The sequence below is a fragment of the Apus apus genome, chromosome Z (assembly GCF_020740795.1).
Source record: "Apus apus isolate bApuApu2 chromosome Z, bApuApu2.pri.cur, whole genome shotgun sequence".
In the NCBI taxonomy this organism is placed as follows: domain Eukaryota; kingdom Metazoa; phylum Chordata; class Aves; order Apodiformes; family Apodidae; genus Apus; species Apus apus.
Genome location: NC_067312.1, coordinates 36,578,301 through 36,605,962, shown reverse-complemented (window position 1 = coordinate 36,605,962; position 27,662 = coordinate 36,578,301). Strand labels below are relative to the sequence as shown.

At 39.9% G+C, this 27,662-nt stretch overlaps 1 protein-coding gene across 6 annotated transcripts in view; it reads left to right on the top strand.

Annotated features, from left to right (window-relative positions):
- Window positions 1-396: 396 nt before the first annotated feature.
- The window catches only part of MLLT3 (MLLT3 super elongation complex subunit), a 162,248-nt gene continuing 134,982 nt past the window's right edge, over window positions 397-27,662 (top strand). For all 6 annotated transcript variants that reach the window (XM_051642871.1, XM_051642868.1, XM_051642870.1 and 3 more), the window contains exons 1-2: window positions 397-639; window positions 1,206-1,386. In XM_051642871.1, coding sequence (XP_051498831.1) covers window positions 628-639; window positions 1,206-1,386 — 193 coding nt within the window. In that variant the 5' untranslated portion in view covers window positions 397-627. The remainder of the gene's footprint in view (window positions 640-1,205; window positions 1,387-27,662) is intronic.

The window sequence follows — 27,662 nt, the reverse complement described above, 5'->3', positions numbered from 1 at the left end:
CAGAGGAGAGGGAGAGGAGAGGGAGAAGAGAGGACCGCTATTCCGTTTCTCTTTTGTTCGCAGCTGTTCTCGCTGTGTTTCTCCTCCCGGTGCCGCCCGGCGCCCCCCTCTCATCCACCCCCGCCCCGGTTAGGGGGTGCCGGGGCTCGGTTCCCCTCCCCCCCCGCCCAGCCCGGGGCCCGCGCCCCGCCCCGCGCCCCCCCACCTGTTCCTGGCGGGGCGGGGCGGGGCGGGCGGAGGGGCTCGCGGCCCCGCCGCCGCGTGCCATTGGCCGGGGGTGCCGCGGCGGGGCCCGCCCGCCCCGCGCGCTGTTATGTCTGTGTCTCGGTGTCAGCCGGGCGGGCGCTGCGCATGCGCGGCGGGCGCTCCTCCAGCCGGCGGGGCCAGGGCGCTCGCTGGGGCCGGGGCCGCCGCGGGCTCGGCTCGGCTCGGCTCGGCTCGGCTCGGCTCGGCTCGGCTCGGCGCGGCAGGGCGGCAGACAGCGGGAGCAGCGAGGCAGAGGATGTCCGCCGCCTGCCCGCCGCTCCGCCGCCTGCCCGCCGTCTCCCCCGCGTCTTCATGAATTAGCGCGGCGGGGTGGGGGCGGGGGACGGTAGCGAGCGCCCCGGCGTAACCGGCGCCCCAGGCATGGCCAGCTCGGTGAGTACCGCGCACCCTCCGCCCGCCCCGCCCGGCGGCGCCGCGGGTGCTCGACGCCGAGACGGAGTTGGTGTGAGGGGGAATCGCGCCTTCTGTGCGGCTTTCCTCCCTGCCCGCCGCTCCCGGCAGCGGCACGGGGCACGCAGGTCCCCGGCGGCGGGTGCCGCCTCAGCCATCTTCCCGCCGCCGCGCCGAGCGTGGTGGCTGGAGCGGGGTTGGCGGGTCCCTGGCAGCGGTGCCCGGCTTCCCGCGCCCCGGCCGGCACCGCGGGCCGGTGGCGGCGGGAGCTCTTTCACGCCCTCGCCTGTGGGGCCCTTGTTTCTTCTTGTTGGGTTTTTTTTGGTTTGGTTTTTTTGTGTGTGTGTTTTGTTTGTTTGTTTTGTGTTTTGTTTTTGTGTGTGTGTGTGGTTTTGGTGTTTTGTTTTTTTTACGGCAGGGGTGCGGTGGTGCCTTTTTGTTTGTGTTCCTCGTGCTGGGTTTATGGTACCGTTTTGTCCCGCTACGCCTGCGATGGGGCCGGTTCCTGGGGCGCTCACCGGCCGCTCCCCGCCTCTCCCCCCCTTTAGTGCGCCGTCCAGGTGAAGCTGGAGCTGGGGCACCGAGCCCAGGTCAGAAAGAAACCCACCGTGGAGGGCTTCACCCACGACTGGATGGTATTTGTCAGAGGACCCGAGCACAGCAACATTCAGCACTTTGTGGAGAAAGTCGTCTTTCACCTGCACGAGAGCTTCCCCAGGCCGAAAAGAGGTAGGTCGGGCTCGCCGCTGCCCGCCCCGACGGAACCGGCGGCCTCGGCGCCGGGGCCGGTAGCGCCGTCTCACCCCGAGACCAGGGCGTCCCAGCCGGCTGGGAGCGGGCGCAGCTGACGGGTCGCCCGGTCTCGTAGAGAACAAAAGCGGCCGTCAGTGCGGCAGTGTGCTGCCGGTGGCCCTGCTCCCGCCCGCCTTGGGGCTCCCCAGCCTCGGGGGCTCCTCGCTGCCCCTTCCCCGCTCCCGCGCTTCCTGCTGCGCGGAGCTCCAGCCTGGACTGTCCGTGGTCCCGGCCTTGCGGCCTGGCACCGTGGGTCTGGGTCCCGGCTCCTCCCGGGTTCTTCACTTGTCGTGTCTCGGGTTGGATCTGCACTGGAGGTTTTTGCCCACGTGTGGGTTTTTTTTTTTTGTTTGTTTGTTTTTTTTTTTTGCTTCTGGGTCATGTTGCTTTTTCCTTTTTCTGTGCTGTATATCTGACTGGGACAGAGATACTTAGAAATGTGTTCATGCTCCGATTTTGGTGATTGCATCTGGACTCCCTGAACATTTTGCTTTCTGCTTAGTTCTCTGGTTCATTGTCAGGGTTTCACCGTTTCCTGAAGACATGAAAACTTCTTGAAGGGTGTGTATGTGTGGTATATACGTACCCAGAAGAACTGGGATGGGAGAGGCATGAGAAGTCTTTTGTTTTCAGATCTGATTTCTGAGCCCTTCCTCTCCTGAGTGTTGTAGTTGGATTAGACGAGGTAACAGTACAAATAAGCGAGCAGGTTTATTTATCTGTGCTGACACAATGATCAGTAGTTACCTTTCATTTGGTCTGTAATCTTTATTGACATCGAGAACCCCTGCAGTTCCTTAGAACATCACCATCATAAATCCTGTCTGCTTAGAGCGAGGGGGGAGAAATTGAATGTTCAGGGAGCACAATACAGAAAATTTTTTAGTGTTAAGAGCTTTTTTTTTTTGTAAGGTAAAAACATGTATTTTAATTTATTGTTCCTCATTTTCAAGATACCAAGCTGTGACTTTTTTTTAACATTGATTACTACGTTTCTTCTAGAATAACATTAACTGTATTCACTTAATTAGATGATTTATTGAAATTGGTGGTAGAAAGTACATTTCATACTTTGAAGCTCTGTCTGCATAGAGGATGTCCGTGATGCTCTCTGCTTTTATTATCCATGCTTTATCTATTTATTTACCTGTTTTTTGGCCTTGAGGAATGTGAGTCTGCAGCCTATACTTGTGGGTTGCTTCCTGGCTGTGATGTGGAGCTTGCTGATAAGAGTATGTTTTAGGACTTCTGCAAGTGGAAGATGCATGGTTTGCCACTGGGAGTGCTCCATGTCTACAGCTGCCAAGTTTAGTTACGAAGTAATTTAAGCCATTGTTTTGAAGTGTTTATATTTGGGTTTTATTTGTGTGCATCATTTTCATGATGTGGCAACTGCTGGGAAAGGTGCCAGCTTATATAGCCCCGAAAGGGACTTGTCATACTGTCATTTCACATGACTTGGATTATAGGGGGGCACTGCAGCAGCTTCCATCCAGCAAAGCGTAAGCTCAGATGGTGAGCACTCCATTCACGCTGGGCTTTGCTTATCCTCCTAAACTACAGAAATTAGTGAAAAATACGTGCTGAAGAAATTTCAGGCCTCTGAAGTCATGGGGAGTGATAAGCATTGTGCTGCTGAGAGCTATCCATGTCTGAGTTACCTGGCACATTTTCTGCTGTTCCAAAATGTTTGAAAGAGTGGTATGTGAGATGTGTGCCTTGTAATATGAAAGTGTTTTGTTTGTCATTTGAATTTGCGAATGCAATTATGATTTTTGACAAAAACATATTTTTTCTTAGCTCTCTTAATCACTGCTGTTAGTTTGATTTGACCTCAGATTGCTTTCAGGGTCGTATCTTAAGTGTTGCATATTTTTATGGGAATTATATATGCTTGCTTGTAGCATTAGTTTAATTACCTGTTTTCTGTCACTTTGAAGGAAGTTACGTATTTTATTATTTTAGTAGAAGCTAACTTACCACTTGGAAATTCTTGGTAAGTTCTCAAATTAAATGTGAGCCATGGGTTGAGCAAACTAAAGTACATGTACAATACTAATCAAAAGCAAGTACCAATACTGACTAGCCATAATAACACTTAGCTCTCTGATGAGTGATCTTTTTCTCTCTGGATTCATGCTGTGAATGGCTGCTCTAACATTTATGCTTTGTAGGAAATGTTTAATTACAGACTTAAAAATAATAAATACATAGACTAGCATAGATATTATTAGTTCATAATGTGTTTATGTTACTAGATCACTTTTTAGAGGCATAGGCATTCCAGAAATCAAGGAGGTCAAGGGACATGGGTTGTTTTCAGTGCATTTGCTTTGCATTTTCATGAGAATAACTGGGCAAGCTTGTGAGTTTGCCAGCTACAACTCTGGCTCTTACCTCTTCTGACTATACTAGTGATTTTGGAAATACTAGAGGTCAGTGGTAAGTTTGCAGAGGTGCCTGAGTGTTTGTTTTACTAATAGCTGCTGGGGAGTGAGCAGGTCCTGTTAGATCAGTTTTAAGGTGGAAGCATAGCTAGGAACGGTGTTCAGTTGTTGGACTGCGCAGCAGGTTGGCTTGTGCATGTAGATGGGTTGGGAAGGTGATAGTAACAAGGAAGAGAGTGTAGGTAAGCTAGAGTAACTAAATAGTCTCCTTCATCTTTCACAGTGTCTGACCATAAAAACTTGAGCTTGGCAGCAGTGTTGTTGTTTTCTGTTTGCATTGTGGTGACAGAGTTCTTCCATTTGTCCCTGCATGGTGGAGCACAGAGGCATTCACAGTGACTGGTTCCCTGTACTTCCTCCCATTTAATGGCCTGCTCTTGCCATCTGTCTTCCATGAATAGTTTTGTCAGGAATGGCTAAGGGACTTCTTGTCAGTTTAAAGACAGTAGACTCATGCCTAGGCTCTGTTTTGAGTACAGTTTGCAAGACAAAAGGTCTTTAAAATCATCATGCGATCACAAATACTGTTTTTCAAATCTTGTCTGTTTCATGATGCTGATGTAAATTGATTCAGAGCAGACGCAGAGAAATTCTAAGATTCTAGCTTTTTTGCTTACCCTTTCATTATCAATGTGAAGAAAATAGTGCTTTTTAAAAGCATGTCTGTGGATCAAGATTTGTCACTAAGTTATGGTTTTGATCTGCTGTGATATTGTCTCCAAAAGATAACCTGTTGTTCTTTTGTGACAATGTGTCTTGTTATTTCTTTGGATGCTAAGCAATGTAGAAATATTTTCTTCCTCCTCATTACCAAATGAATGTTGGTGCTTTGCAACAGTAGTCCAGCTTACTGTTTGTCTTACAGTATTTCAATTGGAGAAGGAAACACATCTCTTGTATTTCAATGACTACATGTCAAAAACTACACTGAGGCTAGTGTGGCCGGATTGGTTGAGTTCATCAATGGTGCATTTTGACAAACTGAAGTTTTCTTACAGAAAACTTGAGATATTTCTGTACTAGTAACTTAGTCAATACAAAACTGGCACTATGGACACCAGAGTAGTTCTAAGAAGTGGGAGCTGTTGCCTTCCTCTGCGGAGCTGAGTGCAACAGTGCTTATTGCATCTCACAGTTCAGTAAGTTTTACAGTGATATGGTGAAGTGATGGAATGGGAGCTGCTTGTTAGTCTGCTATAGCATTCTTTTAGAAATTCTACATTTCTGGTATTGGTTATTTTCACTAACCTTGTTCATTAGTGCAGAATGAGACCATAACATTTCCTAATACATTTAGCTATTGTAAAAGGTGCCAGTGATCTCTTCTTCCAAAGAGATCCTTTTTTTTGTTACATGAAAGCTTTTCCAGTTTTATGCCTGCAATTCAACTGGGCAATTTTTCTGAATAGTCTTCCTTAAAAAAGTAATGAAAAATCCTCTTCTGAATTCATTATATTGTAGGTGTCCAGTGCAGAGGAAGAAACTCTAGAAGATACAGTCCCACTAATCACTGGCATTTAAAGAAATAGTTTATTTTGGTTTTAAGATAACTGTGTCCCAGGGGCCAAAGTATTTTGGGCCATGGCAAGGTGAAAATCTTTTGGCATGGGAAGCATGGAGTGAAGGGAGCAGCAGTGTTGGCCGTGCCTGTCCTGACGGAAGGAGCTGCTGTCCCAAATGCGGCAGTATAGCAGATGTTGTGTACGTTATGTACAAAACAACATTTATGGCAAACAGCATTGGGATCCTAATGACTGAACAACAACAAAAAAAGAGCACAAGTGTTTTGTAAAGAGTTTTGGGATATTAAAGTAGCAGAACAGAACATTAAAGCAGTAATGCAAAAAGATAACTATAAAATGCAGAACTAGTAGTTCGTTGGCGGAGGTTAATCATTTAAATGCTAGCAACTTACTTATTAATAGGCCTTACACAAATCTAAAACAATGATTAAAATAATACCTAGGCAAGGTGATAATACAATAATTGCAACTGTCTAAAAAGGATTCTAAAGTCTTAAAGTCCTAGAACTTAACAGTGAAAGATGTATTAGTATTTAAAGCTGGCTAATTAAGACTTACAGGGAGTTGATACATATTACCCTTTTAGGGCTACAGCCAGGTGTCCCTTGTCTTATCTCTTGACCTCTGAGGAGGAATGACTCATGCAGGTGTGATTACTCCTGCTGGAGAGGAGAAGGTCCAGCACACCTCCTAGGGAAAGTGTACCGGAGTCTCTCAGATCGAAGATGGGACCAGGCTTTTATAGGACAATGCGGATTGACTGCTGCAACTTAACAACTTAGCCGTACCTCCAAAATCTCTTACTGGAGAACAAAAGGAAAACAGTGGAAAAAGCCAAGAAGGCCCTTTTCTCACCCAGCAAACTCTTCGGTTTATCTCTTTTTTCTTGTTTTGTCTCAGTTTTTTCTCTGTTTTGGGCCTAGTCCTAGGCTGGGCCCTGTGTTCTTCAACATCAGACTGCAGCTGGTGTTAGAGACATCAACTTGGCCTCTGTTTGTACTTCCAAGGTTTTTACCAGTTTAGAGCTTGCTAGGCCCTTTCCTTTCCCGTGGCAATCTTTCCACTCCAGGCCTGGTATGTAAAACTGAGAGACAGAGAACAGTTCAATCACAAAGGTAAACTGAGGCAGGGACACTGAGATGGAGTATCCTGCTACAGCTGCCCATAAAGCCTGCACAAATGCAAAAGCTGACTTCGGTTCTGATGCCTCATGGTGCATGGTGACACAAGCAATGTGAGCAGTGTCTAGATCTGTGTCTTTTACCTTCCACATTAGTGGAAGAGAAGGGAAAAGAAGATGCTTAACACTTTCTTCCTTTCCTAGCCCCATATTATTAATGCACTGACCATGGTACAAGTGCTGCTGCTTTTAGTAGCTTGCATGTTGTCTTGGAAATTTTGGAGAAAATAACCTAACAATATTATCTCACTGTTCTTGCCTTTTTTCCCCCCTGCCCCTGTGGTTTTTAAACACAGGGTTTAAGAAAAAAATAGTCTCTCCCTGCTACTTTTGAAGTCAGTGAGAGACTTAACTGTTAATTTTAGTAGACTCAGTCGTGTGAGGATAGGAACATGCAAATAGATTGTCACCATATGACTTGAGTTTTACCTTTTTACCAACTCATGGAGGCAGATGATCTAGATCAATACATGGGCAGTGTTCTGCTGTGGGTTTTAGTAGGATATTTAGCGACACTTTTAAGAGCTTAGACTTTAGTTCCCCTCTTAAATTTTGCCTAAGCCTAGCCTGCTAGGTATGCTTAACATGGGAATTTCTTTTTCCCTAGGTCTTACAGATACAGGTTTCATACTGTATACCTTTTAGGGCAGGTGTTACTCTTTTAGTCACAAAATGGTTCCGTGACCAAATGAAACTTTTGATGTCTGATGAAGAATTTAATTTTTTAACAAGAAACTCCAGACACTTAATGCTGCTACTACTTTAATACAAGGCTGAATATCTATGAGAGTACCTACATGCTTACAAGTGTACTTTCTAATTCAGCCTGATTCAGATCATAAGGGTATTTCAGAGTTTTTCCAAGAAGCGTGCAGAGTTTGATTATAGGGATGTTATCAAATCTCATCTTTACATGACTGCCAATAGTAAATAATTGGTGGTTTTGATGGTAAGAGCAACTTGTATATGAAAAACTGTTTCTAATAAGTTATTTCCCTTCCCTGTATCCCCTAGTATGTCTCTAAATATCACACTTAATGTCAATGCTTATACTTTGTTTAGAATTATACAGTACAGTAGGACTTGACTCCCATGTTGAGCAGTATACATGTGTTTTAAGAGTATACAAATCTGATTACCCATTTCCATCAGAAGTGATTTGCTGTCTGTACAGACTTGTCTTGCATTAAGCTGAAACGAAGTTGAGTGTGGACTGAAGTGTGACAATGGGCTCTTACACTTGATGAAGTTACATGTGACTGTACAGTCAGTAGTACCTCAGGGTGACAAGATAGGTGAATGTCAAGACTAATACATCCTCTAGTGTCCCAAACTTAAAGTTTTTAAAGCTTACTTGCACATTGCTTTTTGTGGTTTAATTGTGTGGTTTATGTATTCAATGGGTGTTTTGGTTTTTTTCCTTCTCTCGCCTGGGATGTCTAGTTTTGGCTGGATTTTCAGCCCCTGCCAGTGTGTTTCTGCAAGGGCGCATGCTGATTTCTATCAGAACTGCCAGTCAGTTCTGGCTCTTTTTTCTTAACTCTTAAAAGATGAGCCCAGGCTATTTATTTGACATTAAGTTAACTTTGAATAGCATTTAATTGCTAATACAGTATATTCAGTTTTAAGAAGCTATGATTGCATCTTTCTAAAGCTACAATATTAATACTATGATTTTAGATGGTAGGACATGAAATGTAGTTTCAGAGCTATTGTATGCAAGATTTTTGGATAGCTATAGAGTAATACTCAATTGAGGTACAGAAAATGAGATTGCTGTGTGTAAGATGAGCTCTATCACTTCTTTAGTAAGGTGAAACATTTAAATCAGTAGATAGTTAAATTTGTTAGCACTTGAAAAAAGTAGAACAGCTGGATTGTCTGGTTGCTGTTTATTGTTATTACTCCTGTTGAGGTTTTATCCTTAGAAAAATAGATACGTAAGAAATCTTTCAAGCCACATATTTACTATTACAAGTTAAACAAACTGATCTGCAGGTATACTTATGTCTGTTAACATCTTTTCAGTAACGTATTAGTAAGGTGTGAGGTCTTGGAAATTTGATTTGTGTATCTCATCAGTACCCTTGTGATGGTGCTCCTAGGCAGAGCATCAGTGCTTAACTCTCTCCCTGCCTGCCTTGGCTGTATCATGTCATTAATCTTGTGCTGAGCTCCAGCGCTGGCTCTGGCTCTCTTGAGGAATTCAGGCTTGTTTCTTTATGTTCCCTGAAGAATTTCAGCAGTGGCACACTATGGCAACAGGTCTCAATAGCTGTTACATCATGTAAATGATACATCAAATCTAGTTTCTTCTAAATACAGTTCAGACCTATTATCAGCGTTTGATGCCTATAACTTGCCTTTGTATGTCTTCAGTAGCTTGTCTATAATTTTATGTAAAAAAGCATGTCTATATGTGTGTAGCATGTATGTATTTTTCATGTGGAATCTCACACGCGAGGGTAAATGCCAAGGTTTGTGTTTTCAGATGGTTATGATGACAGATTATAGTACAGACTGCGGTATTGTATGTAAGAACAAACCAAAAAAATCAGAGCTGAACAAGAAATGTGAAATAGATTGATTTTAATTTTTACTGTTAGGATATTGGGTGGTTTGTAGTAAGTCTAAATTTACTATTTAAGACTGCTCTTCTAAAGCTTTTACAGAAAAACTCCAACTTAGTAAGAAGCTAATAGTTTTCCTCATTCTAGATAGGAGTACTGTGAACCTGTGTCTGGAAACAAAGGTTGACAGACAAGATGTTCTGCATTTGAAGGCTTTTAAGGGAAATCAACGACTTGGTTTGTACACTTAGAGGGAGATATAGAGGGAAAAGTGCAGGTCCAAAGATACTTGCTGTTATTCAGAGTGACTTATCTGGTAGTGGAGGGCAGACATTTTCTTGAGGAATTCTTATTACATATTAAATGGGTAAATAGCTTTTGAATTCCTCTTGCCATTCACTGTGAGGCTCTAAAATTAATAGAAAAAATATTTGTATGTTTCATCTTGCATAATGTAAATTCCAAGTGAATATTTTATTGAAGCATTTGGTAAAACCATTTACAGAACAGCAATTTTTAAGTCATCACAGCAGTAATACTTCAGTGAGAAGCAGGAGACAGGTGGGTTGAACTTGACATCTTGTATATTCTCTAAACATGGAGCTGCACAGGTAATATTCAAAGGAAGATTTTTAACTAGGATACTGCCTAGATGATTTTTTTTGTGTGGATTCTTTTTCCTTTGTGTGGCATTTTTTTCCCCTTTTGTCCAGCCTGGGGGCACACCATATAGCTAAACACTTTTGGTGGCTCAAAATGATTTAATATTAATTCAAGGAAAGACAAAACTGCATTAAAAAAAAAAAAAAGTATTGAAATGTGTATGGTCATATTAGTGGGACAGAAATCGATTGCAAACCTGCCTGTTTCTACAAAAAGAATATTAATGAAAAAAACTGTTATAACTATTCCAAAGTATTTCTTTACATTCTCTTAACCATGTAAAGCAGAAGAGCATTCACATTTGAAAGAACAGCATGCCCTTGCAATATCTTTTGAGCCAGTGTTGTGGTGTTTTGCCTCTGTGAGAAGAAAAACTTTTACTTGGGGAAATAAGTAAAGCCTAATAAGCACAAATTTCTTCTTTTTAGCCTAATCCAATGCCCAGCCTTTTCCAGCTGGTGTCCTCTTTCTGTCTCTCAGTAGGAGACCACTTGGAAACTGGAGATACTGCTCAGGGTCCAGGACCAGCACACGGTGAGCCCTTGCTTTCTGTGGCCTGCATTCTCCCAGGGCTCAGGGGTGTTGTATTGCTGAGCAACAAACAACTGAGTGTGCTGAGCTCCAGAGCCCAGCTCCCTGATGCTGGAGGCAGAGCACGAGGGAGAGCACAGCCACCTGCTCTCTGACAGAGGGGCCAATAAAGAGGCAGGTGGATATCTACCACCAGTGCAGAGCAACTTCTAGGAATGGGGGAGGAAAGCTGTGGAAGGGTTTTAGTGTGTTTGAAGACTGAACACCAAAAGAATTTAGGCAAGTAGCTCTTTAAATTTAGTACCGGTCCAAAGGATGGAAATACAGTTGCACAACTTAGTTAACTGGCCTTGCACAAAACAACAACAGCAAAAAGAATCCAGCAGGTAAACTTCAGTCATCTCAAAAATCATGAGCCATGGCTAGGAAGAAAGACAGAATCTAATGATGAGAGAAATATCTGGAAAGCATATACCTGTGTTTTGAGATGGGGAAAAAAATATGAAAAGTGTGTTTTGTAGCCATACTGATTTGCTTAGCCTTGGATTTAAAATAAAATCTTAGAAGAGACTTCTTTGTATGTTACCCTGGTGTCAGTAGATAATATTCACATGAATTTCTCTGTAACGTGAAGTTTCCTTATCTGTTTTGATACTTCTGCTCTTAGTTATGCCTCTTACAGCTGCAAAGGTCTGCTCTCATCTGTGGTATAACTCCTGTACTGTTAAGACTTTGAAGCTTTTTGACACTCAAGTTGTTATTTCTCTGCCTGTCAACTGATTTGTCTTAAGTGTCTTTTAAGTAAGACACTAGTTTCTGTGAGTATTGTAAATGCTTTCCATTTGTTTGTAGCAAATATTCCAGAACAAAAGGTCCAACTTGTTAAATTTTGGTGAGGCTTTTTTGCCCGTTTCAGCTGAGCAAGGTTTTAGCTCAGTTCTGCAGAATATTGCTGCTATATCTTCTCAGCATTACAGTAATTCATTACAGTTAGGTTATGAAGCCATGATATTGTAATATAATTTCACATCCTTATTATCTGAAGAATACAGATACTTTCGGAAGTTTAACTTCTCAGACTATACATAGTTTTTAATTTAATTTTTTTAGATTGGTCTTGGTGTGGAAACAGGTACGCTCCTTTGCTTAATAGTAACACAACTAAATCAGAGAAGTGCATTCTCTATCTTGTGATACTAAGCTCCTCTGTCTCCTGTTTGTACATATAGTGAGGTAGCAGCCTTTCATCCAGCCTCTGTATTTACCTAGCATCCTTTCTTCTAAGGATATGGACTTTTATTATTCTTTAGTGCTGTCTTCTTTGCAATGCTTTTTAAAATAAAAATACTTATATTACAGCATTTGTAACAGTCAATTGTATTTGTATGTAAATTACTGTGAAGAACTCCATCCAAGTTCTTTTGAGTGCCTTTGGCTGTCTTCTGCAAATACACCAAGATAGATCAGCACTTGAACCTAAATCAAATAAGGTAGCCCAGCAACAGTAACACCCTTCAATTTGCCTCTGCAGGCAGTGCTGTGCTGTCCTAGCTCCTCTCTTCCAGTGAGCAGCTGGGCACACTGAGTTGCCATGTCTGTCTTTAATGCACTAGAGATAATAATGGAAAAGGCTCTCCTGTACAGTGGTGCCCTGAAGTAGAAATAGCTTCTCTGCTGAGGTGGGTTGCAGGTGACTCCAGGGAAGCGGCAGTGACGTGTGGTCTTCAGGCTGGACCTGCCTGGCATGTTGTTCTGTGCGAGTCCACTTAACAGCACTTCTGTAGCTTGAAACTTCCAGAAGCCATGACTAAATTATTTTAGTGGGAAGGTCAACTTCAGAAATGCACCACAAACAAAAACACTTTCATGCATGTGTGCACACATAGTTTTTACAAATATTGACTGTTTCATAAGCATGGAACAGCATTTTTGTGTGAATTCTGGTAGCCCTCCAGCTGTTTAAGTTGTGTTGATATGTTGCACCTACTGTGTTTAAATGTCTATGCTTTAGAAAGCTGGAAGTGTCCTTTGGATGATACACTTAATTGAAAGTGGTTCCTAAAAAAGATCAATTATTTGGTATTTACTTCAGGCTTTAATGTTAAATGTTGAGTCCTCCCACACTGGAAAATTTGTCTTTCATCTACAAAATTATTTCCAAGCAAAATAAATGTCTCAATCGAGTGTGCGTGAGAGCAAAAGTTAATATTTGACAAAAATAAGTTTGTTAAATAAACTGTGGGTGACTTTTGTTTTCATTAGTCTTTCTATTGCCTGGAAACTAAATAGAAATGAATGGTTTCTATGAAGCAGATTTACACTAGGTTACTTCCTTGAATTTTTTATATGATAAAGACAATGTTGAAGAACACTGCAGGTTTTACAACAAAAGTAGTCTACTAATATTAGTCTGCAGAGATATTTCCTTACATGTCTGGTTTAATGCCTGAACTGCAGTTTTACAGGAGTTGAAATACTAATAAACTGCGTGAAGATTGACATCTTAATGTACAGTGAAAATTATCCATGTTTCAGGTGGAATATTGAAATAGTTTTTGGTTCTTTTTTTGGTGTATTTATGAGTAGCTTATATTTGGGAAGCTGTCAATTTGTGTATTTAGACAATGGAAAATTTTGTTTTACTTTCTTTTTCCATCACCTCTACTGAAATCTAGATAATAGTAGTTTCTTGATTAAAACTTCAGCTAACCTCTGTTTTTTGAATGCATTTTTAGTGATGCATTTGATACATAAATTTAAGTTAAGCTATGTATAGCTAGCATGTAGTTAGTCAATGTTTATATGTATTGTAGCTTAAAGGCATAATCTTTTTCTTTTGTTGTTCCTTCAGCAGTAAGTGATTTTGAAATCTAATGCAGTGATTAGATCAGTATGTTTGCCTTAGGGCTTCAGTCACTTAATCTAAAGTCTGAAAATTTCTGGCACATTCTTTATTTTGAAGTAAAACTAATCAATAAAAGAAAACTGATATCTGTATCTTTGTATGAAAAACACAGAAGCAAATTAAAGGTATGTAAGACTGACCTGCAGTCAGGCACTGAAGATAACACTTCTTCCTCCTTTTCCTCTTGCCCTAGAGTATTGTTTCTTTCATACATTTTATGTATCCTGTTGTATTGTGTGCTAGTCTTAAATAAGTGGTCTCTAAACCATTAATGTAATAGTTTTTACAAAGCCAGTTTGGGAGCCCAACAGTAAGTGCAAATTAGGGATACAATAAGCACAACATTACTTAACAGTCATGCCTAAATATGGGATTAAAAGCACTTTTACAACTTTTCCTTGCAAAAGTTAATAGTGGACTTTATTAAAAATACGCAAAATTAGAAATGACCACAAGAAGTGTGTTTGGTTTTGTTTTTTCAAAAGTGCCACAAAAGAATGGGAGGAAGGGGTGAATCAGGAGAAGGCATGGATTAAAGATTACTTTTTTTTTATATTTAGCTTTATTGACAGATTATTTTGCTTGCTAGACATCACCAGCTTGCTACATATTTTTAAAAGCAAGGATTTAAAACCAAAAGATGAATTTTTCTTGTATTGTGCTAATTTTATGTGGCACCTCTAGAGCCTGTGAGTGTGGGCATGGTCCTTATTTATACAGATTGTACTCTAGAACAGGGAGTTCATAATACTGACTTTGTGTGTATGTGTATTTGTGTATACTTGCTCACAGTAGGAATTACTGGCAAAATTTTTTTTAGCCTTCCACCAAAAAACAGCAGGCACTTAGTCATCTAAGAGTTTAAAGTTGTTTTGGATTTTTTTGTCTTTCAACCAAGGAGAATTATATTACTCTGATAGTGTTTTCCTTGGCCAAGATGGAAGTTTCTTTTGTGCAAAGAAATATAGTCATCATTTTTTTATTTGTTCAGTTTAATCTTTTAAGTTCCAGGTCACTGAAAAGGCAAAAGCCTTGCTGGTCCAATTTAAAGGGTTTATAGTAGTGTTCCTTGCCTCTTTTGCAGATGTTTCATGGATATCAGAAATTGTTCTGGTACAGCAAGAACTAGGTCCCATTGCTTATGTGATAGGAAGACACTTTCAGAATATAATTATATGTATATAATTATATATATAAAGATAAAATATCTATATGAATGCTTAGGTACCTGAAGTAGTTGTCTTTCAGTGTAATTGCAATTTATTACTGGCAATATAGGTACCTTAAAGGGCAAGATAGTATCTTTGCTTCCCTCTGCATGCTTAGGCATTTTCACTGTTTCCCTTTACTATTTATGATTATTTCCCAACTCTTCCTTTGTCATCCACACAAGAAGGGGTAAGAGCTGGATGCTTAACCAAGGAAATTTGCTTCCCAGCTTGAAGCAAGTGCTGGGCAATCAGAGGCAGGTGTAGTATGCTCCCTACCCAGTTTCTCAAGTTGTCTCTATCTCTGCATTCTGAGGCAGTGTTGATCTAAAGTGTTGCTGGATCTTACTTGTTTGTGTTTGTTCTAAGTCACTTTCTTGTTGATCATAATCATCCCAGTTCTAATGTTTTGGTGTGCTCCCCTCTGAATGTGTGAGAATTGTAATGCATTATTTTCCCCTATGTGTCTTCTGGAAATTAAGATTTCTAGCATTGCCTTAAAGATGACTTTAAAGCACTACAGGGAAGCTGGGATATCAGAGCTACAAGAATCCAGCTGTAATGGTTTCATAGCTTGCCAGAAATCAGACCTAGTTGTATAGGTAGCATAGAAAATAGCTGTGATTTGACAATTCAGTGCCATTTATATCCACCATAAAAATAATAATAAAAAAAAAGTTAAAGGGGAATTTTAGAAGCAGGAACTAAGCTGTAAATGCAGATTGCTTCTCTGTTTTCTCAAGAGAACAAAAAGGGAACAGGGTTTAGGAAGCTTTTTATTGAGGCAAAGTTAACAAGGACTCTGTCTACTTTAAGGTTGTTTAATACTGTACAGCACTGTGAAATTGCACATTTGTTCTTTTAATACAAGTTCACATTGTCCAAAATATACAGACTAAAAAGGACTTATATTACTAAGAAGTCAGAAGAAAAAAATCATGTAAGTTTATGCAGCAAGCATGAATAAGTAGTCCAAGTGAGCTTACTTCTGAAAACTTTGAAACAGTTAATCTTTCTTTTGTGAATATAAGTATCATGTCCTTGCTGTCCTCAGGAAATCTTACTCCAAATTACTTGTCCAGATGCCATTCATGCTGAAGAGTTAAGTGTGCAGACCTGAAACTCTAGTAGGATACTTTCTAAGCAGTCTTTGAAATCTGTTAGCAATTTTACCTGAAAACCAGGGATTAGGAAGCACTGGATCCCCACAAGGGACCTTTTGGGTGTTCTGCTGTGTTCCAATATGTTGATAATCATCTGGTTACAGTAACTTAACTTGTATTTGCCTTTCTTTTCCCTTAGCTGTACAGAGAGAGTACTCTGAACATATGAGCATGTTTGTGGGATTATCCCAGTGCCTTCTGTAGGGGCATGATGTAGGGAAGAAGTGTTCTTTGACACCCTTCAGTGGCTTGTGGCAATAGCTAGTGCTGGAAGACAGTCGTTTCTTGGATAGAAGCAGCATTTACAGACATGCAACTTGGCAACACATAGCAGAAACTGTCACCATGTTACCTTTCATGTCTAAAGAGATTTGGAACTGCAAATTAGTTGGGAAAGTAACAAAACCTGTTGCTAGCTCATGTAAATTCCAGTACTTTACAACTCCAGGGGCATCAAGGTGGTACTGTTGCTCAAAGTGAGGACTGTTGAGATGGTTAGCATGTAGCTGGCAATGGTTTCTACACTGTAAATAACGCAGAGTATGTTCAGGGTGCTAAAAGGAAGTGGTTCTCAACTTAAAAATGGAAAAGTGAGTGACCCAGAATACCATGCTGAGCATATCAGAGGCTTGTAACTCCACTCCAGCACTCTTGCTTCTGTTGATCTAGGGGGTTTGCTGACATCCAAGCTGTTTCTGTAGATTAGGCACTCCTGATTTCTTCGTCCCTGATCCCTTTCTGATTCCTGAAAGCACTTGCGCCTTTTGGGGTGTTAGTATTGTCTAGAAAGCAATTAAGTGTTTGCTGTTGGGCTTGAGCTAATGTATGAAAAAGGTTTGACACCTCTTTTTCTTGGTCTCTGAGCACTTAGTTGAGGCACGTAGAAAAGTTTATTTTCCATTTGCTAGTGTGTGTTGTCCTGCAGTAGCAGACACAGTGTAGTTTTTGGGGAAGAATCTGAAGTGCATCCATTCTTACTGTGAGCTCTAAAAGTGACAGAGAAGCTTTAAATGGGAATGGATTCTTGTAAGAGGTCTTGTTTATACCACTCCTTTTAACATGTTTCTTCTATGTTATTTCTTGTGTAAAAGAAACGTGCAAAAGGAGCAAGGAAAAAGGAGCACGATCCCTTTAAAACATCTATAAAAGAAGACCTCTAGCTACAGAAAGTGGATTTGCAGTTTGTGAGCTTATCTGCCAAGCTGAACTCATGTATGGCTAATCTTACTGTGTCTTAATTAAGCTTGAAGGTAAGCTCTTCTGGAGTTGCTCAGCACCTCACTTAAATAGTTTGTTCTGCTCTTTCTCAAGGACTGATGTCCCAGTTGCTAGATAACGATTTGTGTTCTTGGAGCTCGGGTGAATACAATCTGATTCATACAGACAACAACTTACAAGAGTGTAGTTAGTGGTTTGTGTTAATAGATCTGGGTGCAGCCTTCTGCCAAAATGGATGGCTCATCTCTTCTGATTGCATGCTGACTCAGTTTTTCCATGTGACAGTGGTGTGATCTGGGACAACACCCTTATTCAACACAAGTTCTGAGCCTGTTAGAACTTCTGACCGTGAGCAGTTCATTTTCTGTTGTGTCTCTAGGCTGAACTGGCTTACTTTGGAGCTGCAGTGCCATCCAGTGCAAGCGGGAGATGTGGGGATGCACTGCAAAGTGGAAGGAAAAGTAAGACTTAGTGGCACTTTGCAGTCTCAGAAGATACTGTGTTAAGACAAAATAAAACGCATCCTTGGAGTTCCTGAATACGTAGGTATTGCTTTGGCACTGCTCATAACGTATTGTGGGTTTTTTGTATCTGAAACTTATGCTTTTATGCAAGAATCTTTAGCTCACTGATGAACTGTATGTATTCTTAGTGAATTTCATTTATTTGTAAGTGCTGTGGATTTTGCAGTATGTTTGATAGGAAGCTGCAGAGCTTGGGGAAAAGTTTTGATTCTGTCTGACAGAAGGTTTTTTACCAACTATGAACCATACAGACGTGTTGTAAGAAAAACATAATTGAATGCTTTGCTTTTCCTTTAAAAAGCTTTTTTCTTTGGATTTTCCAGTGATGTATCTAGTTTTCCTTGACTTGGCCTCTGATACTCTTGTTTACTCAGTCCGTAAGAAAGTCTGGTAAAGCCTGTCTTGTATTTCTAGGGTTTATACAATTATGAAGTACCAGTGAGTTACCACTTTTTTTTTTAATGCTTTCAAGGTTACCAATATGTAAGGCATGTGGTAGTACTAAACTAAATATTCTTCCCAAATTGCAGAGCAGCAACTGGTGACTACATTTGCCTCTGTGTCTAACAGTTGAGAGACCTCTTTAGTAGTGATGGAGAGTATGCTGCAGTCTGACAGTGGTGTGGGAGCTGAGCTCTTCCTGCCCAACTCAGAATTCTATCTAGCACAGGCTCAAAACTCAGTAGGCTTTTATGACACTTTGGTTGAAGGTGGACATGTAATTAAAATGTGATAGCACTACTGATTTGGGATGCCTGTGATAGGTTTAACTGGATGCAAACTGTTTACATTTTAAAAAAATGTTGATCTCTAAGGATAAACAGAAGCTGACTCAGGCTTCTTCTCATGGTTTTGACAGTTGTATACAAAAGATACTGCTTTAACAGTCTCTGCAGAAGAACTGGTCCATACTGAAGTGGAACCAACTGCTCATTTTTCCTACAGAACTTCATAACTTGGAAACAGTCCTGACTTCATAAAAGCAGTGTAAATTTTTTATTTCTAATAGTGTTTTTATTGATAAATTATCACTTACTAACTTATACCCTTAGTCTGAGTTTGGAAATCTAAAGCTGAGAGGTTCCTAGTTGCTGATAAATCTTAAAAAAGGAGAGAGAAAAAAAAAAAAGCAGCTTGCTTTCTTGTAGTGCAGCACAGTATCTTCCAGATCCAAGAAAGTAAAACCAATTTTTGGTTCTGAATCTGCAGGACATAAAGGTGTAGTGCATGCAGTGCTTCTGGCAGTTGGTACACCATGTCAGAGATGTGTAATGATCCACAAGCATTCTAGCCAAGGAGCAACATTGTTAGGAATCATGGGATGTTTTTCAGGTTGCTGACAATGGTAGGATTTGGATGGGCTAGAGTACTGAGAACAGTTGCTTCACATAAACATGAAGATTTGTGCCATTTGCTTGGTGAAAACTAGATACTCTTGCCAAATTGCAGAAAAGCAACTGGTTACTACATTGTCTTATGTGGCTACCAGTCCAGAGGCTTCTTCCATGTTTCTAGTTGCCTCAGAATGCATGACTTGATGCTCATATAAAATAATATATTTTTGAAAAAAAAAATGTGGCCTTCTTTTAGTTTCTGTGGTCTTTTAGATCATGAATTTTGCTTCCTCACTAGCAATTGAAGAAAAATCTAGGCTTCCATTGCTTAGGGTAGGCACAAGTACTGCAACTATTTTCTTTTTAGTAAAGGTGGCTGTTAGTAAGTATTTGAGCAGGTAGAATAGTCAGCTGCCTTTTCCTTTTGCTTGCTTCCTGGCTGTCAGTGTTTGAAAGACAACAGTGTGATGTCAGACAGAGTTGAGCAATGGAGACTTCTGGTGACATCAGGATAGGGTTAATGTGCAAATATGGAAGCCAGATCTGTTTCATTTAAGCAAGGTAAGGGAGGAGAAAGCTTTTTAAACTGTGTCTCTAAAAATTTCTGCCAGAATGGTTAATACACTTATTTTGCATCCCTAGTGATATGAAGGGGGCCAGAGGCAAAAATTTTTCTGACCATTTTTCAAAAGGCCTATTTAATGTTTTTTTCCAGAGAACAATTGAACTCAATTGAATTGTGCAGCACATGATCCCTTAGGTTACAGCAAAATTATTTTAAGTTTTAAACTTCTGTTATACAAGCCCTCAGAATCCACCTATCTATGAGGCATTTTACCCAAAAACTGCATTGAACCTTCTCTGATGGAATTGTAGTTACTTCTTTTCAGCATAGCATACAATTGGAAATATGTTGGTTGAGCAGTTTGGAAGTTAAATTTCTGTAGTGTCAGTAAAATAGGACCTTATCAAGCTCTCAAATGGGTTAGCTTGAGAAAGCAGGACCTTGACATGGACAAAAGTGCAAATAAAAAAACTTAGAGGGTCTTGGTTGTTTGAAATATGGATGGTCTGCAGTGGTTAATTCATGTTCATCTTTCAGTTTTAAAGTTTTAAATGCTTTTTGTAGACATTGTTTAGAATGGCCTTAGATAGGGTGAGGGAAGTGATGGGCATTTTTATGAAAGCATGTATAGTAAAGGCCTTCTTTATTTCTCCCCTCATTCTCTTGAGGGAGGGTATGTTGTTGGCATTTGTCAAGAGCTGAATGTCAGGGGAAGTGTGTGTAGAAAAAGTGAGCACAGACTCATCAGAAAAGCTGGGAGACTGGGAGCTTTAGAGTTAGTGTATTTTTGTTTTCAGTATTGAGCAGAGCAGTCTTGTTCAGTTAAAGGACTGATGGGTGTCATTTAACTTCTATGTCTGCAGATGCAGCTCTGTATTAACTCTACTGTCACAAGCAGAAACTACCATAACTGTCTACAAGCATTGCTGTGGTTATGAACTCTGTTCTCCTGTAACGTTCCAGTTTTGGGGGAGAGAAATTTCTGCAAAACTTCAGAAGTTTAAAATCTTCAAGAGGAATAGATTGTAGAAGACAACAAGTGGAAAAACTATAATTGAATTTTCCTTTATTAGATCCTACCAGTTGTTACTTACCCCACACCTTTACCTGCTGTAAAAATATCTGACATAACAAGGGGATAACCTAATCCTAGGACTAAAGGGGAAAGTACATTCCAAAGCAAAATTAAGTGGTGCAGACTCACTCCTCTTAGGCACAGTTTGGGTTAAATGTAATGAGAAAATCCTCATGCAGAAATTTTTTTGAACAAAATGTTGTCATTTTTATGCTGAGAGTAATGGAAGCAGATTCTACTTTGCTCTAGATAGGTGTTTATTTTAGATTTATTTTTTTTTCTCGCACTAAAAATCTTCGTACTTATGTTGTTTTTTTATCTGCCTTGGAAAAGGTCAAAACTGTTAACATTTTTGTGTGATTTCAGTGACAACACTGTCTGGTGCGTAAAACTGATTAGTTGTTCATGCTGTCTATATGACTGATCCTGCTTTCTGATACTCAAGTATAGAGTCTGAATTGCTTTTACTGAGGTTACAAGCTGTTGTGGACAGCAGTTTGAGCTAAATGAGAATTTAACACCTGGATGTTATTTGAAAAGTTGGCAACCTCCTCCACCCCCCCAACATTCTTTAAAGGCTATATAGTGGGCTTGTGTTTTTAAATTTTTTTGAGAAGTTCATCAAAACTGTACTAATTTTTCTAAAGACTTAATACCATATTGAAAATTTGTGTTGCTACTCAGATACTTTGAAACATCTACTTTATTTGAACTTAAAACCAACAAAAATCCAAACACTTTAGATCCTGAAGTTACAAATTCTTGAATATAGCAGTAAAACCCTCCAAGGCACATGCATGTAGCTGCATACTTGCTTAAGTGTTTGCAGGCCTAAAGCCTTTGTTTTAGAATGGCTGTCAATTCTTTCTTTTCCCATTTCCCTGCCTTAGAACAGAGATTCTACCAGTACTGGCACTCTAACTTTCTTCTCACAATACACTATTTGTGAATTTATGGTTTTATTTCTGTAAAATATGTGAAATAATGTTGATTACTGTGATTTAAAATAGTTTGGTTTTAATATAATACTTAGAGATAGTTTAGCTTTTTTCTTTTCCAGTACCAAAAAACCCACTTCAACCTCTTTTGGATAGCTGGGGTTTTTTTCATTGTTCTTTTTCTCCCTCTGATAGTCTGGTGATAACAAGAGAAAAATAGTGTATTATTGCTAAATTTTCATAGAGGTGGAAATCTGAATCACTTTTCATTTTGTACTTGACAGGCAGCTGCGGACTGCCTGACTTCCTGGAAGTTGTTTGGGGATGACTATGGTAGAAAAGTGGTTTTTTATTACTGAAATATTTAGAGTTTACATTGTTGCTTTGTTTCATGGCATGGCTTCTATTCATTAAGACTTTTCCCAAAACAGAGTCATTTATTTACTATGAAATGCTTATGGAGTTTATTTAGGCTTTGCCATTATAATACTGTAATGCCAAGGAAAAAAAAAATCCATGTGTATTATATAGTGGGTATATTTTAATAAAGCTAATGAATAACTGAACTTCATGGGAGTTAACTCTGCTTGGAAAGTTGAAGCATCTATACATTACAATTTATTTTGTGGTCTTGATGGCTGAAGGTGTTGGCATTAGCATCACATTTAAAACACAGTTGTTTGACATAGCAATATATATATGGTAACTTAAACACATCTAGCACTCAAATGTATTTTAAATTTAATTACAGAAAATGTAATAAAGGTGAGAGAATGTAACACATTGTCAACACAGTGAAATGCTTAGTAGTAGCTTCTTATTGTAAGAAGACTGATGCTGAGTTTTGATGAGTTTTCCAGTTTTTGTTACCTTAGGTAACTAACAGGTGCAAGGGAGATAGAATCAGGCTTTCCTCAGTAGTGCCCTCTGATAGAACAAGAGTCAATGGGCACATGTTGAAATACAGCAAATGTCAGCTGAAAAGACAGAACCTTCTTTTCTTTCCAAACTGTGCAGATGGTCAAAGGCTGGACTAGGTTGCTCAGAGATGTTATGGAGTCTTCATCCTTTGAGATACTCAAAGCTCAACTGCCCACATCCTTGAGAAACTGCTTCATTTGGAGTGGGGGTATGATGAGGGGAGGGATATTGAAGGTGACTGGAATTCAGGGCAAAGGAGGGAACCTAGAAATGCCCTCACCCTCGACTGCTCTGTGATTTTGTCAAGCAGCAGATGATGTAGATGGAGGTCTAACATTCACGAAAAATGATGCATGCAATCCAAAGTTGTCTTAATGATTTGCACCTTGTCAGAAACTGTACTGCAAAAATGGTGATAGCAGCATGCTGTGCATGTCACGAGCTTGCTCATTTTCAGAAAGTGATGAAAGAAGCTGGTGTACCAGGAAGGTGACCAAGGGATTATAGCATAGCAGTTAATGTTTAGGATAAATGCTTAATGCTCACATTTTTCCAGTTTAAAGTTCTTTGTAACTTTCATTGATGCTTCATTTCAAACTGAAATCAGTCTATGGTGTGAAGCTTTACTGTATGCTTCCTTGTTCTTACAGCTTTTTCCTGACATATATTTTTGGCTACTGTCAGAGAAGGGATAATCAGTCCTGTGGCCGTTTTCACCAGCTATCAGATGGGCTTTTTCACTACATCAACAGACATTACAAAAGAAACCTCATTTTTGCTTCTTGGTGATTTTGCAGATTTGCTTAGGCTATTTTGACTTATAGGCTACACAGTGCTTATGGGTTACAGCTCTGAATCCTAAGTATTGCCATTTCCTGTTACCTCTTCCAGAGGGACTCTCCCATTTGGCACAGAAGGTTTGGAGTAAAAGGAACAGAGGATAAATCTGTTGCTAGAAAACTGAAGGCTTTTTGGAAGGTTTTATAAAGAAAAGAAATATAGGAAGAAGTTAAATAAAAACATGGAGAGACTGGAATGTGCTGAGATTTCACAGCAATAGGATACAACTTAAGAGGCACTGTTGTCTCAGGAAATGCTTAGGAAATAGATTAAAAGGTGACAGCTTCTTAGTGATATTTAAGCCAAATTTCCATTTTTCTTTCTTTTTTTCCTTTCTTATTAGTAAGTTGATTTCAGCTCTGGACCGTTTCTGTCCTGTACTTGGTGCTGAAATTAACTTTTTGGGGAATGAAAGTGTTTCCTGTCCGAAAAGAAGTTTTCTAACTGTTTTAAAAAAACCAAAACCAGACCCTTCTCATTCTCTTTTTATTGTATTCATAATTCTAATTTATGTTTTTCCTTCCTGTCTGTCATGTGAAAAGCTACCCTTGAGTTTTCCAAATATTTGGAAGATTGATCCTGAAAAAACAACTTATGCTGAATGTTGAGAGTCCCTTTACTTTAAAAAAAATAAAAATTGGAGAGAATATAATGGAGTTGTACTCAGATGTGTAGAATTTGTGCTTGTAAAATACTGTTCTGTGTTTTTGGAAGTTAAGATAAATGTGCCTCCAATTTCTGATTTTGTGTTTTTGTGTTAAGTGACACAAAATACCTGCAATAAATTAAGAACTGTCTAAGGGCCTTTTGTCTCTTGTTGCTTCTCACCCATCTTAGTTTCTTGTGCAAGTGAATTTTAACAGAGTGCCTCAGTGTTGTGCATGTAATCATAGAAACTATAAGTATTTAAATTGTCAGAGGGTTAAAATCATGCCATACCCACTTGATGTGAGAAATAACTTTTTTAATATTCTGTGAATGAGTTTAAATTTATGCAGGAAATAAATACTGTAGAATTTGAATGAATACAGTATTGGAAATTTTGATTTAATGAATAGGCAAAAATTGTTGAATGATTCTACACAGAGAAACAGGACATTTATTCTCAGTGTTCTTCAGTGAAAAGCTGAATGTGTGGCAACCTTTATGAAGGATCATATCCTATGAAAATTTTTAGGCTCCTTTATGTAATGTATTGTGTTCCGTAGACAACTGGGAGATGCAGCATTTTGGTTCCAAATCTTCCAGATGTTTTTAATGGTAAATCTGTGCAGTGAAATACATTGCTGATACTGACCTTTTTCAGATTCATAGGATGTTTAGGTTTAGCATTAGATTCTTTAAACTTAACTTTTTCTGAAACATTTACAAATTCATCAAGTTTTTCACCTGTCAATGATTAACTTGAGTGGTTTGTGTGTTTACATAAGTCCCCTTCTTCCTTTTGTTCTGATGATCATTTGCAGCTGTGTTAATACTGATTATTATTTAAAATTTTAAAAATTACCCTTGCACACTGGCAAGGCGAGTGTACTTAAAACATATAGGTATGTGATGAAGCCTGACTTTTTTTCAGGCAGATATATGTAGTAAAGGGCTGATATTTTTGCTGGGTTTTCTTTTGCTTTCCATGTTAACATTATTGCAGGATACTTTAGTTTTAAATGCACACAAGAGTAAAAGAAGGTGCAAACAGACTGTCTTTCACTCCTTTTTATGCTGCTTTTCTTCAGCCCCCAGTAATCCAGAAGGGGAGAGGAGGTAGTGAAACTGAACTGAGGCAGCTGAATCCTGATCCCTTTAAGATCAAAAGTAATTTTCACAGTCATCTGTGGAGCTGGAGTTTGGCCTTGTAAAATTTCTTAGTGGAGCATGTATTGCCATAGTAATTATTGAACTTCAAAATAACTTCTGCAAAAATACTTTGTGGTAAAGCTGGTGTTGAAAAGGCAGGAACATTCTTTCTAGCAGCATCTTTTGCATTGGTAGTGTGAGTGTATACAGGATAACCCTGGAGACTAGGGTTATCCTATCATTATAATCCTCTACTCAAGAAATTACTGCAAGAAAAATGGTAGTATGAAAAGTATTTACATTTGTGTACTCCAGCTTATTAATTAAGAAAAACAATAGTTATTTTCCAACCTCTGTTATTATGTAGCCTGTGTTTTAGGAAAAAGCTGATTTTTATTTTTTTTTTTCCTGGAAGTCAGTGTTCTGTTAAGGGTATGGTTTGTCTTCAGGTGGTGATGTTAGCTGGGACAGGAAAATGGAGGAAACTGTGGACAACTTCATTCTCCAAGTTGTGACTCGATTTGGTAGTTTAGCTGAGAGAAGGGAGTGAAATACAATATGTAAATAGGATGTAGTGCGCAAGGAGCTTGCCAAGTAGTGTCATCTTCCCTCTTTATAACTGTTTTTGTGCACTGTGGAGGTATGCGAGGATCTGCTGCTAATTTGTTTTGTAGAATGGCTCTTTAGTTTCTTCAGATATCTGTTAAAATTTGTGGTGAGAGAACATGCATAAGAATAGTGGGGCTTCTTAACCTGGGCAGAAATTATATCCAAACCTGATTAGGCTAATGTATATATCCTTCAGCATTATATATGTAAAAGGAAGTGGTCCATTTTGCACGTAGTGATTAGTGCATTTACTAGCATAAGCATAGCTCAAGAATTGAAAAAGGCCAGATAATCTTCTGTTTTCTGGTTTAATCTATGTTCTGGATTGTATTTAATTGTAAAGTACATCTAGTCTTTTTATGCTTGGTAGGGAAAATATATTTGGGGTATTTAGAGGAGTTATGGGTTTTATGAGTCAGTACCATATTTTTGTGTTAACTATTGGTGAGGTTGAACTAAATGGGAGGTATTTTAAGTGTGCACAGTTTTATCTGGAAGGCTAGAAGAGTAAAACAACAGAAGTTAGAGATAGATTGTACACAAAGGAAAGAACATCTCCTCTCTGAAGAGTGCTCTGCAATACGTCCTACTTGGTACTGATGTTACAGATATCATCTTTATGTAATGGCAATTAAGTACCAAAATCTGTAATCCTTGCTGTGAGCTATTCTTTACCCCTGCAGAGTGGAGATGTGTGCAGGGCCCTAAGTGGAGGGGAGATAAAACCACTAGTAGACTTTCTGCTCTGGCAGAAGCATGGAGACAGCAGGAAGTATTTGAGACAGGGAACTACAAACCTAGGGAATCAGTCCAGAGGAAACCTGAGTTCAGATGTATTTTATTAAAAGGACTGCTGCATTCAGAAATGCTTTGTGGTCTATATTGGATACTCTTTTGAGCTTCCAGAGGTATTGAAAATGTAGTAACAGTATTTTAGTGTTGCTCTCCTAGACCACATTAATTAATGGTAAAGCAGTATGGAATTGTACTGAAACAGTTGCAGGCTAAGTTGCTGTGTGATCAGCAGGTTACTGACATAATGATTTGAGGAGACCAGGTTCTTCTTGCCAGTTTCTGTTTTCACTGTGTTATGTGTGGAGAAAACTTGAGTAAGTTTGGACTCCTTAGAATTATAATAGGGGCAGGACTTGTAAGTGCTCAGTAGTAGCTGCAGTAAATCTACTGCACAGACTTAGGAGTTGATCCCAGGTTAAGAAAGGCAGGAGAGAAATCCCAAGGAAACAATCAGCAAATGGGATTTGAGCAGAGCTCGTTAATGACACTCAATTTGCATTTGGAAATCCCAACTGTACTTACAGTTTCTGATGTATGTAGTAACATAGAGTGAGCTGGTAAAAGCTGTACAGCTGTTTAGAAATAACACCGAGATTCCTGAAACATGTCGTCTTGCTACCAGCAGTTCATTGCACGACTGCGGTCTAGCAGTGTGGCTTTTGTGATCACAGAATGTTAGGGGTTGGAAGAGACTTCCGAAGATCATTGAGTCCAGCTGCCGTGCCAGAGCAGGACCAAAACTAGGGCAGATCATTCAGAAAGGCAGCCAGACAGGTCTTGAAAGTCTCCAGAGAAGGAGACTCCACAACCTCTCTGGGCAGCCTGTTCCAGTGCTCTGTAACCCTCACAGTAAAGAAGTTCTTCCTCATGTTGAGGTGGAGCTGCCTGTGCTTGAGTTTGAATCCATTGCCCTTACTCTGCTCTGGTGAGGCCCCACCTGGAGTACTGTCTTCAGCTGTGGAGTCCTCAGCACAGAAGAGACATGGATCTGTTGGAACAAGCCCAGAGGAGAGCCACAAAAATGATCAGAGTGCTGGTACCCCTGCTGCGCGCAGAGTTCAGTGTTGCCCCTACCAAAACAGACAGGATGAAAGGTCCCTAGCTCATTCCCCCGTTTTAGTTACATGGTGCTGTGGGGTAATAAAACTAGTGGTTGTGCTTTGAAATTGGTCGCGAGAAGGAGTAGAACTGTTAAAAGAGCAAGTGTGAAAATTTGTAGTCACAGGAGTTGCTAATCTTACTCGTTTCCTAGGGAGAGCTGTATGTTTCCTTTGTACATAAAACTGAGCCCAGACTCCTTCATGGACTATCCACATATGTGTTCCTTTTCCCCTCTTTTCAACTAGGCCCTTTTTACCACACAGTTACTGAGTCATATTTGATAAGGCCCTGTCCACTGTGTACACCCAC